At 37.0% G+C, this 12,895-nt stretch overlaps 1 protein-coding gene across 5 annotated transcripts; it reads right to left on the bottom strand.

The window, feature by feature from the left end:
* Positions 1 to 7,188: 7,188 nt before the first annotated feature.
* LOC148096539 (uncharacterized) lies at positions 7,189 to 11,599 on the bottom strand. 5 transcript variants are annotated; one of them, XM_087834614.1, is made up of 8 exons: positions 11,290 to 11,599; positions 10,314 to 10,424; positions 9,656 to 9,703; positions 8,983 to 9,051; positions 8,799 to 8,902; positions 8,412 to 8,546; positions 8,039 to 8,157; positions 7,189 to 7,309 (listed from the first exon to the last, which is right to left on the bottom strand). In XM_087834614.1, exons 1-8 carry the CDS (start codon positions 11,444 to 11,446, stop codon positions 7,189 to 7,191), a joined length of 864 nt encoding a protein of 287 aa, XP_087690740.1. In that variant the 5' UTR covers positions 11,447 to 11,599. The 5 variants fall into 5 exon arrangements, with proteins under 5 accessions (XP_087690740.1, XP_087690743.1, XP_087690741.1 ...); XM_087834617.1 differs by lacking the exon at positions 9,656 to 9,703 and having other exon boundaries at positions 8,412 to 8,551; positions 8,807 to 8,902; XM_087834615.1 differs by lacking the exon at positions 9,656 to 9,703 and having other exon boundaries at positions 8,394 to 8,551; positions 8,807 to 8,902.
* Between the last annotated feature and the right edge of the window lie 1,296 nt (positions 11,600 to 12,895).

Below are 12,895 nucleotides of genomic sequence, written 5' to 3' on the forward strand. Positions count from 1 at the left end.
GATGAGGCTCAAAACACCCCAATCAGACAAAGTAAAGGCGATCCGCGGTGTGACCAAAACTTTCACCCGCTTTGAGCTGGTAGAAATAGATTTCGCTCTCTCTAAGGCTGTCTAGCCCCAAAGCCCACCGGTGTTGAGCCTGAATCTCTCCTCCATCGGACCTGCAGCCGAATGGCTAACCGGGGTGCGAGGGGAGCCGCCCCTTTGTTATGTGATTGGCAGCGGGGCGAAGTTAGGCGGAGTTGGTCTCTGGCGGAAATTTCGAACGAATAGCCAGAATCATTGTGCGGCAGATGTGGAGCGAACAAGCAGGAAATATTTGTGCTCTGGAAGCGGTTGCGGTTTGATTAAGAGCAAAGGGAGAACTTAGACTCTGCGTTGAATTTTAGAGGTAGCTGGTAAGAGGGATCGTTTTGAAGAAAACAGACTAAGGACTTTTCAGGATTTTTCCCCTGTTTCCGAAATATAAGGTTTTTGGGAATAAAAGTGGTAGCTAGCAGGGTTTTCAGGAGTTTTTCCCTGGTTATTTAGTCTAAGGATCGGGGTGAATTTGAGAAAAACGAGTAAGGTTTTTTCAGGTGTTTTGGAGAAAACGCGGAGCATTTTTTCAGGATTTTTCCCCTGTTTCCGAAATATAAGGTTTGGGGAAAAGAGGGGCTACCTACCAGGGGGTTTTTTGGAGAAAAGAGTTTTTTATGTTGGGAGCCGCGGTGCGTTTTTCGGGGATCGCCAGAGTTTGTTTTTTTTTTTCACGATTCTGAGTTTTATTCTAAATCTCCTTGTTCGGATTAAACAAATGCATATAAATTGAAATAAAGTTTTGCCCCAAGGCATGCAGCCTGTATTTCTGGCCATACTGAACGTTACAAAAGCACAAGTTTAACTAAACAGTTTCACTATTTTACTATGTATTATTAACACGTTTTCACACATAAGCACGGAGCCCGAGACACACAAAGTCCGGAGACACAGACACACAGCCTCGGGCACGCGCCCTCGCACACACACTGAGCCACCACCAGATGGCGTTTTTTAAGCATAAAAAAAATAAAAACTTTTTTTTTTAATGGATTAAAAAATAAAAGAATGCTATTTGATATATAAGAAACTTAAATAATCAATTAGTTCTTTTTAGGGGGAAAAAGCAATGAGCTATGAACTAGCATATTTTTATGAATATCATATTTTTATGAATATCATATTTTTATTACTTCCTTTATTACTTTATTACTTCCTTTATTACTTCCTAGGACCATAAATCATTCTAGGGGCCATAAATCACTCAGTTTGACATAAGGGGTATAATATCACTCTCTTACGGATTAAATAGCAAAGCCCAATACTTATGTACTGAAACCAACTACTTCTGCTTGTCAGCTTAAGTTAAAATGTTACATTTTTCCTCTGATGATTTTTTTTAGCATTTTTTTTACTGAGTTTGTTACAAATATTTAGGTTAAAAAATTATTTTTAATGAATTATGTTCACAAAGTCACATGTGCAGTACTCTGTACAGCTTGCATCCTTTAGGACAAATAATTTGAAGCATTAATATTTCTTGTTCAATACTGAGCTGATAACACCTCTGTATGTTGTGACCAGGATGCAGCAGCAGACTGAACCTCGACTGAAACCTGCTCCATCATCTCATCTTTGCAGATGTCCATTTATAAAGCATCAACAACTCAAAGGTAAACATGATATTAGAAAATGTGTTAGTATATAAGGCCTTTAAAACAAATAAAAAATAAACAGCTGTCGGCAGAACTGTAGGACTGAACAACTTCAGATCCCGAGTGTGTGAGGACAGAGAAGGATCAGCTCTATTTCAGATTTGAGATACACTTTATATTTCAGTTTGTGATGATTCTGTTCTGTTTGTGATTACAGGAGTCGTCCTCAGATTCAGACCTCAGCACCACCCAGTGACAGCAGACAGATCATCCTATATCTTCAATCTTTGCAGTAACTCCAAAATTAACTGAATGTGCTGTCAGTGAAAGCTGCAGCTGTTTTATTGATAAATTTAAAGACAAAAAGTCAAAAGGATTAATCACCCCTGTAACTGTGTCACTACACATCAGCATTAACAGGACATCAGTTTGGTGTTTCAGAAAACTGCTGATCTCAGACCTGCACAACTTCTGTTTTAAACACTGAATGTACTCAGCTACATGAAGGGCACGTGATGTTTTCTCTGACACAATTAAATAAAACCTGATTAAAGTCAAAGGTTGTTACTTGTATTTGAACTAAAACTTGTGATCTGGAATTCTTTCACTGTTTTTTGACAATAGTGTGTTATTTATCATAAAGTAATTCAGAGTCATTCATACCAGAGTAACCAGAGAGCACAACATATATTTAACTTTCTACAGGACTTAAAGCTATTACTATAGCTTATAGCTATAGCTATTATTTAACTGCACTACTGTATAGCTCTGTGTAAATAATCATTCTGTACATATGATAATTTTTAATCCTACAACTGTTTATAACTTGCATAGTTCACATTTCTGTATAACTGTATATCTCAGATTTCTGTATAGTTTTTTACTTCATATTTATATCCTGTTCATAGCCTGTACATAGCTTGTACTCACTACAGCCTGTACATACTTATAGTTATAGCATATTCATAACATACTTCATACCGTGTACATTATAACATACCATAATAGACCCATTTCTGTAATATACTTACATATCTATGTTATTGCTAATATATATTGTAATATATCTATATCACTAAAGCACTTCTGGATGGATGCAAACTGCATTTCGTTGCCCTGTACCTGTGCATGTGCAATGACAATAAAGTTGAATTCTATTCTATTCTATTCTATTCTATTATGTAAAAGTCCAGACCCTCTGAGGATTATCTGAGTACTTCTAACATTACACAAAGCAAAGGTCTCCATCAGTGTTCATGAAATGCTGGGTTTATCCTTCTTGTGAGGGAGCTGCTGGTGAAGATCACGAGCCCTGCTTGATCCCGGCGATGAGTTTCAGTCTTCCTGGTGTTTCTGAAATGATGCCTCTCACTGTGGGTCAACAGAACATCTGGCACAGGACAGCTGTAATGAAAGAAATTGAAGAAGTTTTGAAAAAAAAAATCTTGGAAATGCCCTATATGTGAGAAGCAGATTTTGTATTTACTTTTCTTTTCCAATCAAGATAACTAAAAGTATAATAAATAAACCATCATGACCAGCAGCTTTACAGCTGTGGCTCCAGCAAACATCAGCTGATGCTAGAAATTAATATTAAATCAATTCTAACAACAGCTGATCAAGCTTAAACGTGCTGCTGTTGTTTAGCGCGACATCCGCTGGTTTCCTCTTTCTGGCGCAAAGTGATAAACAAACAAGAGAGACGATCAGCTGATCATTGATCAGTTTCATGATTGAAGTTGCAACAGGAGAGAGAGGGGAGAGAATGACAGGGGAAGAGGCAGCTGTGCAGCGTAACGACAGAATAACTCCAGCTTTGTGTCTTTTTCCATTCTAGCTGAAGTTCGGGACAAACTGTTCCTATTCAGCGCAACACGAAACGCGTAATATTTTCTCTGAATGTGGGACGATTTCGTTTGTACGGGACGGTTGGAAACTCGACTAAATAACCTTATAAATAAAATAAAGTTCACTATCAGTAACATCATAGCACCACCCAGCTGTATAGAAACTCCGTCATGCTAGCTAGCACGCAGTACGAGTTATTGTAACTGACTGTAAAAAGTCAGCATAACGAAAATAAACTCCACCTAAACTTGGTTTATATCTGACCAGATAGACTGCAGGTCATAACTTCTTACCTGAAGTTCAGTGTGTGTGTCTTTCAGTTTCTCTCGTTATGTTCCCTTTCAAACTTTAGAGACTTTATTTGAAAGAAGACACTAGTGTGAGTGTAAATAAGAGCAGTGAGCTGTAAAGACCGATTAAAGTGAAATGAGATGAGGTCAAATGAATGTGACGACTTTTTAATTTATTTATCTTTTGGACTTTTACATTTTCTAATAAATATCAGTAGGTTTCTATTGTTGAAGTCTTTGTTATATTTAACTGATTTAAAGTTAAAAAAGTTCAGTGTGATTACACATAAGAGTTTAAGTTGGTGCATCCCTCACTGAGAACCTGCTGTTACTCTACATGTAAAATAATACTGTTGCTCCTCTCTGCAGCTGATTCTGACAAACAAGGTCAGGCCCAGGAGTCGTCCTGAATCTTCAGCTACATCAAGTTTCACGGCTCGCATGAACTAGATTATTGGCATACAGGCTACAATAATTAAAAATAATAATGATAAATATAAATAGTTTATTTTGCACTTTACAGATTAAAAATCTGAGGTATAATGTGGTTCTTTAGCTTTCCATGAAATGGGTTTTAAAAGTGTTCATGCTTCCTCAATCTGAACCTTCATGACAGCAAAATTTATGAGTCAGTTTTGATAAGTTTAAAACTTTTAGAGTAAATCATAAATCTGAAAACATGTTTGTAAAGATATTTGAAACATTGTCACTGGTTTATGCACCTGTGAGAATAGTTTCATACCGATTGGACACAAAGCAGACGCTAAAGTCTGCATCTGATAAAGTGGGCGGAGCTCAGCAGTCACACCTGCTGCCTCTGCAGGAAACATCTCCAGGCAGGTGGAAGAAAATGTTTTAGTGTGACGTCTGTTAATGCATATAATGTTTTTATGTAGGAGAAATATAATTAAAATCATAATATTTAGAAGTGAATACATAAAATAAAATGGTTGGATACTAAACAAAGCATAGATGTAATGTGAAGGTTGGTGCTTTAACCCTTTCACTGTAAGTTGGCTTAATGAATCAGACCTTTACAAACAGCCAGACCTCAGGTGCTCATGAGAATTAAATGATTTTAGATACTCTGGTGTGATCATTGTAATGGGGGCGTGGCATAAACCAGTTATCTCCTTTTTTCTTATGGCTTTTATGAGTTTTTGGCCAAATTGAGTGAACTTCTAGATGATTACAAAAACTACAGTCTGTCTGTGTAAATACATTTATTGTTTTATTGTGCCTTAAATATTCATTTGCAGTGACACTTTGTTTGAAAATAGAGAAACTTTTTCTGTGGGAAATTTAGGGCAGAAATCTGGAAAATGTTGTGTTTCAGTATTTTCTTGCATTTACATGTAAGCTCTTAATTTGAAAAGTTCTGTTTCCAAGGTAATTTCTACTTTTATTCAGCACGAGCTAGGATTACTTTATTGATTGGATAAGATGCTTTAATTATATTCTAGATTTTAAGTTTGAACTTTACGGTAAAAGGTTCAGTCCACATGATGAAGCTGTCTGTGGATGAATCAGTGAAATATTTGCTGTAAGACTCAAATTCTTCTTGTAATCCTGAAATGTCTTCCATTGTGTGGGCGTTTACTGATAATAATGATGGATTGTAAAGCATCGTATATTTGAAGATTGTGTAGAAAAATTCTTTCAGGACAAAAGCTGATGTTGGAGTTTGTGTTCTTTCTTTAAAAAAGTTATTCTGTTTACTCTTTTTTCCCCATTTAAAAATATAAATTTCATTTGTTTGTTTCTATTTTTTCTGTAATAAAAAATATAAGAATAAGAAAGTGTAAGACTTTTAATTCATTTGAAAGCCTGATGCTTAGCCTCGTCCACCCCAGCTGTGAAACTCAGAAACCAGTCTTGTTATCATCTATCGTCCACCTGGGCCTTACACACGGTTTCTGTCTGATTTCTCAGACTTTTTATCTAATTTAGTTCTGAGCTCAGATAAAATAATTATTGTGGGTGATTTTAACATCCATGTAGATGCTAAAAATGACAGCCTCAACATGGCATTTAATCTGTTATTAGACTCAATTGGCTTCTCTCAAAATGTAAAAGAACCCACCCACCACTTTAATCACACTCTAGATCTTGTTTTAACATATGGCATAGAAACTGAACATTTAACAGTGTTTCCTGAAAACCGTCTCCTGTCTGATCATTTCCTGATAACATTTACATTTACAATCATTGATTACACAGCAGTGGAGAGTAGGGATGGGTATCGTTTAGGTTTTATCCGATACCGGTGCCAAACCGGTACTTTTGAAACGGTGCCGGTGCTTAAACGGTGCTTAAAGAATGGAGAACACACACTTTGTCCAAAAACCTCTCATGTTTAGCTTTTTTTTGTAAAAAGATAACAATGTTAGCCTTTTCTGCAGCTATAGGGCATATATGGTATCACTCTTGGCTGGAAGCAGTGCTTAAACAATGGAAAAAACACAAACTTTGTCCAAAAACCTCTCATGTTTAACGGTTTTCAACTTTTTCTTTGGTCATTTTAACCTTTTTAACCAGAAGGGTGAAGGGAGTATCTGCCATCAAACAAGAAGACAGCTGCATGTAACTACGACGGTGTTTGCTAGTTCACCTTACATGCATTAATGTAATAACGTGGTTAGCCTACTCAACGTAAATTACACACGAACAACATCGTCCTCTGCTATTCTCTTGTGGGGTGTCCCACAGGGCTCAGTTCTAGGCCCCCTAAAAAATTTTTTTAAATCAACAGACTTTAACCGTTTCCACTGTGAGGGTTGTTGTTTCTGGACTTTTCCTTCCTGTCATGCTGAAATGAACTTTGACCTTCAGTGTGTTAACGCTGTGCAGGCAGCTCGCTGCAAACTAAGCAGGAAGGTAAAGTTGTGTTTTGATGTAATTGAAGAAGAAGAAGGAAAGCTGTTTTAAACGGATTCATCTTCACTTATTCACACGTTGTAAGTTTGACAAACTGAATTTGTGCTGGTTTCAGTCTCTTGGTTCCTGATTTGTAGCTAAAAATAAGAAGCAGCTACTTTCAGCTGTTTGAGAGAAACTGAAGAAAACATTTACTGAAGTTTTAGGACCAACAGACTGATGAATAAACCAAGTAAACCAAAGTAAAGACAAGCTGCACTTTGACTTTTATTAGAACAATTTGCTGGAACTACAGAGTAATGAAGTACTTCAAGGTTTTGTGTGGATGACTTCCAACCTTACTGTACAGCACAGAGCACAGAGGGACAATATATGTAATCAATATATGATGCAGAATGAACAAGTAAAGACTGTAAGCTGAGTCTGAGGCTCATGCAGGACATTTCATAGTGAGGTGTCTTTGGTTGGATTATTCAAACATTTACATCAAAGCACCAAACTCATTTCTCACAGATGAAGGTCAGTGATCCAGAACTACTGTACTGCATCCATCTCCCATCATCGTCACAGCAGACTCCACAGTAACCATATTCAGGATTCCCATGTCCTTCTCCCCAGAACCTGTCAGAGAGATTTTATCTGATTTGAAACTGGACTAAACTCATAACTATTGTCACATTCATATAAATATGAGTCTCTTTTGGAATATTTCCAATATTTCCTGTATTTCTTTCCCAGGTTTCTCGCCCACTTTCCCTCCTTTAGACTTTTCTCTGAGAATCATCATGCACACTAAAACAGCTTTCAAGCTTTGATGAATATGAAATCTTCCTGCTGTAAAAATGGAGAATAAAAAGAAGTCAGAGCTGACTTTCTGCTGTTTGAAACTGTTTTGTCAGCTGTTTACAGACATCACTTTGAAATGTGTGTCTATCAGGTCATATTTACTGAAGCTTCTTCCTTCATATGTTCTGAAGTTTTACAAACACCAAAGAAGAAGAGACAGGAATTCTCTGAAACAGTTTTTGTTCTGTGAGAAAAGAAACATTACAGCACAAAAAACATGAAGACAAATTGAACAAAGTGAAATGTGTCGGTCGCTGCTTTGAACATGTTTCAATCCTGATTTCTTCAAACTGACTTGTTGTAACTGAACGTCATCACAGACTGCAGATGAAGAGAGTTCAAGCACAGCTGTTCATTCAAAGGAGGATTTCTGCTTTTCTTTGCATTCAGTTTGTGGGGCTGTTGGAAAATAGCTCAACTCATGTATTGCTGATCTATCTTCCAAAACATCAATGTTTCACTTCTAAATAATAACTCTGGAATATAAACAAACTAATGTCTCACGTTTCTGTCAGCGGTGCTCCGTCCACCCATTCCCATTCATATCCTCCTGATGTGTTTTTGGATCTCAGACCAATCCAAAAGTAGCTTCTGAAATTACTGACAAATTTACTGACAATTTCCTGTTTAAGAAGAGACACAAATATTGTCTCCAGTCATAATTCAGGACTTTTGTTGTGGTGACATCATCTTGTGAATATGTCTGAAGGAAGAATAAATGTGATGAAACTTTTCTTCCATTGTGCAGAAATCAGAGAGAAATCCATCAGAGTGGAAACAGGAAGCAGGTCACAGACTGACAGCAGGTCAAAAACACAAGTAACAGATGACTGTCAGCTCCATCAAAGATCACACAGACATGAACAAACACACCCACCTGTTCCTCTTTGCTGTTTATCATCACCAGATCAGCTCCTTTATCCTGACAGTCTCTCCTGCTGTTAGACCAAGTTTTCCTCTCACTGAATATAAAGTAACAGCTGCTTCCAAATCTGGTCCATCCTTCATCACACTTCCCTTAAAGTCAAACACATGTTTTAAAGTCAGACTTTGTGTCATGTTGTATCACATTAATCTTTGGTCCCTGTCATTTTCCCTGTAAATACTTCATTTAAACTCAGGTTTTCTCTCTTATTCATAATTAACTGAAACTTACATTTATACAGAGAAACTGTTACACAGCATCAAACATTTAGGATTCAAAACAAAGACACAATCAGGTTATCACTGTGTAACACTGATGTTTTCTATTAGTTATTCAAACTTTATTACCTTCTATCATCTTCTTCACTTCTTCCTGTAGCTGACTGTGGTTTTTACTCAGTTCATCATAACGGCTCTGTAACTGGGTCAGGTTGGTTTTTGTGTCTTTAGAGAAAAACAGATTCAAATTAAGTTAAAATGTTCTGCAAATATATCTGTGATATAAGAACTTGGTGTTTGCTTACCTTGAAGTTCATCCTGGAGCTCAGTGTGGCTGTTCTTCATTTTGTTGAATTCACTCTTGTTCAAAGCATCTGAAATATTTCAGTGAAATCAAAATAAAATAAAATGAGTGAAACATTGAACAGAAATAATCTTCTTCCTCTGCTTTGTCAAATATCAATAAGAGTCAGAAACTTGCAGCCATTGTTCTTTAACATGTCCTGTGGGTGGAGGTGTTAGAACTACAGGAAATCTGATGAGCTAAATACGTATCAACTGTGAACAAAAACCACTGACAAGATTCAGAATAATTGTGCTTCAGTGTGGAGGAAGAAGGTGAAGAATCAAACAGCATTTCTACACCTGTAGTCAGAGATGTTATCTATATGCTTTGAAAGAACAGACAACACTGGGAATCAACACTTCCTCATATCACAGGTGTTTCCATGTGATCAGGTACTTCCTGTGGAAGTGCAGCTCTCACTGTGTGTTTCCTGTTTCACTTCGAAGGAGTTTGTAGGGCTGAGCTGCCTTTGACTGTGAACAGTTTCTCCTGTTTATGTTAGTTTGGGAGGTCAGCTGCTGTAATTTGGTTTGTTTCTTTTTTTATCTTAACACAAGAAGCTGATTCAAAATGTAAAATCAGTTACCTTTCAAATCCGTCTCCAACTCTGACAGTTTTTAATAGTTTCTTACCTTCCATCTCGTCCTTCAGCTGCTCGTTTTCCAAACTCACCAAAATATCTGGTTAGAAATGCAACAAAACCGAAGATTTAGAATTTAAAATGATTTAAATAAAGTTTTTCATTTTCCTATGAGATGAATGGAGCTAACATTAGCTTGTTAGCTACCTGCTTAATACACCAAGTGAACTAACTAGTCGCACAATGACAGACGGCCACTGTCTAACATAGTGTGACTGCACCTGCATCAGTCTGCAGCAGATGCTGCTCCATGTCTGCTTTGTTGATATAATCACAGAATCACCGTGTTGAGTGAAGAGTTTGAAGGAACAACAAGAACATTCACTCCACCTCCACAACACACACAAGATATGAGCCAGGAATCATGCACACAGACACACACCTGCTAATCAGTGCTAAGTAACAGACTCATGAAATACTAGAAGCTCAGTCAGCAAAACCAACGTGTTGGTCAGGCTGTACCACACAGCAGCTCATATTATTGATCAGAGAATTCCATTTAAAATGCCACCGTGCAGTTTTTATGAAGAGGAAACTATCCTTAGAGACCAAAACTCATTTGGTCCTGAATGGAAACATGTTTTTAAGGCAGCAAAGGTGCTCATTTTAACATGGGAGTGTATCATGAGCATGATAATAAAACTCCTCACAGCGTGTTGTGATTCCAGCCAGAATCAGCAGATACAGAACCACCAGCTTCACTTCAACAGCTCTGAAACGGCTTCTTTTCACAGCTGGAAGCTTCTCCTGGGCTTTTATTTCTACGAAGGCAAAATGGAGAAAATCATTTGTTAATTTAATTATTAAACATGTTTTAATCATAATTTGTTTCCCATTTTTCAAGCGTATTTTATTGGTTTATCGTCAGAAAGACTTTCCACCTGCAGCCGACCTGATGATGAGCTGAACAAGTTCATTCTAGCCGTTTTGATATTTACAGGAGACTTTGTCACATGTTTGTCTTCAGGTGACTTTTACATATGTGAGAACAGAGACTCTGACAGAGAAACGCTTTGATGTGACTCAGAAACAGACGAATGTGTATCAGCCGTGTTTCACACAAAGACCAGATCATGAAGACAATGTTGGTTATTATAATATGAATATTATGTCATTAAAACAATATCTCCATGATCTGCTGAAATGAAAACAGAGTTGTTATTCATTGGTCTGATTTCCTGTCAGCTAAAACTAGCTGTGAAAAGTGTGCTTTGAGCAGTTTCCGTGGTTATACTCGCTCCACAGTGTCGACCAACACTTCCTTGTTTCTTATATTTCTGCCTTCACCACTGATCTGTGAGATAACTCCTCCAACACTTTTCTGTCAGCTTGTGGAGACTGAAGAGTTTCTACACTTACTAAAATAACACACTGATACTTTAAACTAGACAATTTTTATCATTTATTCTCTAAATAAACAGAAAAGATTAAAAATATAGAAACATATAAACCATAATAAGAGCAGAGACTGCACACCTTCACCAAAGCTTGAACTTTCCTCCACACTATGAATAAACTGAGTCTCTGGACCCAAAAGCTTTGATGGATCTGTATTAGTTTGATATTTTATTGAGAAGATGGAAACAGTCTCTCCTGATTCCTGATCCCTCAGTATTTGATACTTACCTCCGTCCTGTGTTGAAACAGGGACCTGATGGTCTGTGCTGGAGTCCACATTCTCATGGAGGAGGACCAGTCCCTCCAGTCTCTCTCCTCTGTCCTCTCCTTTGCTGTATTTCACACTCATGCTCAACTCTGGATCCTCATCGATGATGGAAGACATTTTAAGATGCTCAGTTTTCAGCAGTATCAGTTTCCTGTACAGCAGAGCTGTCACTCAGTCGCTGTGTTTCTCTGTTAACTGGAGCTTTTCTATGTGAAGCTGATTCTGATTCTGCAGTAAATCATAAGTAAATGTTGGTCCTCTGTATTCTGATGCTGCTGTCGCTTCGCTTCCTCTGTCTCTCTGTGAGCTGCTTTGAACAGGAACTACAGACATCATGACAGGAAAAGCTGAACCACATTTTTTTCATAGTTAAAATTAAAACTGATAACACAAAGTCCAGATAAACAGAATCAACTTTCTGGGTTTATTGAAGGTTTGTTCAACAAATTAAACTAAATTTCCTTCAAAATAAAATGTTTGCATTTTATTTTATTTATTTATTCATTCATGATTTGAGTTTATGAACTCTACTTTTTCACAGATATTTCTTTGTTGTTGTTTTTTGGACAGAGACCATTGAAACAGTAAAGAAAGTGGGGGGAGAGAGAGGGGCTGAGCTGCAGCACAGAGCCTGGGCTGAACACGAACCTGAGACTCTGCAGTACTTTTTACTGCTGCTAGTTTTTCTGTCCTGACAGATGTGATGATCTGATCTGTGACTAAATAAGATCACAGAAGTGTTTATATGACAGCCGAGTCACATGATGGAACAAATTTATAGGACAACATGATAAAAGTGCATCTGAACGGTTTCTGAAAATGTTTTTCTTATCTGATATGAAACTCACAAATACGTTGTGCAACATTTAATGTGCCACGCATCCTCGTGTCCTCATTTTACATCATCAGATGTTACAGCCGAGATAAAGTGGAGAGAGAGAGAGAGAGAGAGAGAGAGAGAGAGAGAGAGAGAGAGAGAGAGAGTCTTGAGATGTGAGAGATTTGTCATGTTTCGTGTGTTTGGAGTGTGTGGATAGCAGTGTTGCGCAAGTTCCTATGAAAAAGTAATTAATTATAGTAATAGTTACTACTTCAAAAAAATAACTGAGTTAGTAACTGAGTTACTAGATTCTAAGAGTAATTAATTACTTGAAAAGTAACTTTTGTGTTACTTTAAAAAAATGTTTAACCCTCTGGGGTCCAACTACTTTTGATGTTTCCTCCACATTTCACCTTTAAAAACTATTTATTTGCCTTGTTTGGTCTCATTGTTTTCAGCACAACCTCACGTGTCTGAATTTACAGTCATGTTTTCATTTTGACAAACTGTGTTAACACAATTGATCAAAATCAGACAAAAAACTGTAACAACCACAAACATGTTTAATGATCATATTTCATAACTTTAAATGCAAATATAAACTGTCAATTTTAAAATCATATGCACAAGTTATGCAAACAACAAAGTTATTTGCATCCATTTAATTTTACCTTGATTTTTTAAATAACCATTTCAAACTATTTACAGAACAATCAGCTGTTCTTCAACAAGATGCTACAAATTAT

Source organism: Neolamprologus brichardi, chromosome 22 (assembly GCF_056152115.1).
Source record: "Neolamprologus brichardi isolate AB-2024 chromosome 22, ASM5615211v1, whole genome shotgun sequence".
NCBI lineage: Eukaryota > Metazoa > Chordata > Actinopteri > Cichliformes > Cichlidae > Neolamprologus > Neolamprologus brichardi.

What these genes read in the sequence shown, in the direction of transcription:
- LOC148096539 (XM_087834614.1), bottom strand. Translation starts at nt 11,446, where the DNA reads ATGTCTTCCATCATCGATGAGGATCCAGAGTTGAGCATGAGTGTGAAA. An exon ending in TGTTTCAACACAGGACGGAG is followed by an intron (nt 10,425 to 11,289) that starts GTAAGTATCAAA and finishes TTGCCTTCGTAG; the next exon opens with AAATAAAAGCCCAGGAGAAG. An exon ending in GGCTGGAATCACAACACGCT is followed by an intron (nt 9,704 to 10,313) that starts GTGAGGAGTTTT and finishes ATTTCTAACCAG; the next exon opens with ATATTTTGGTGAGTTTGGAA.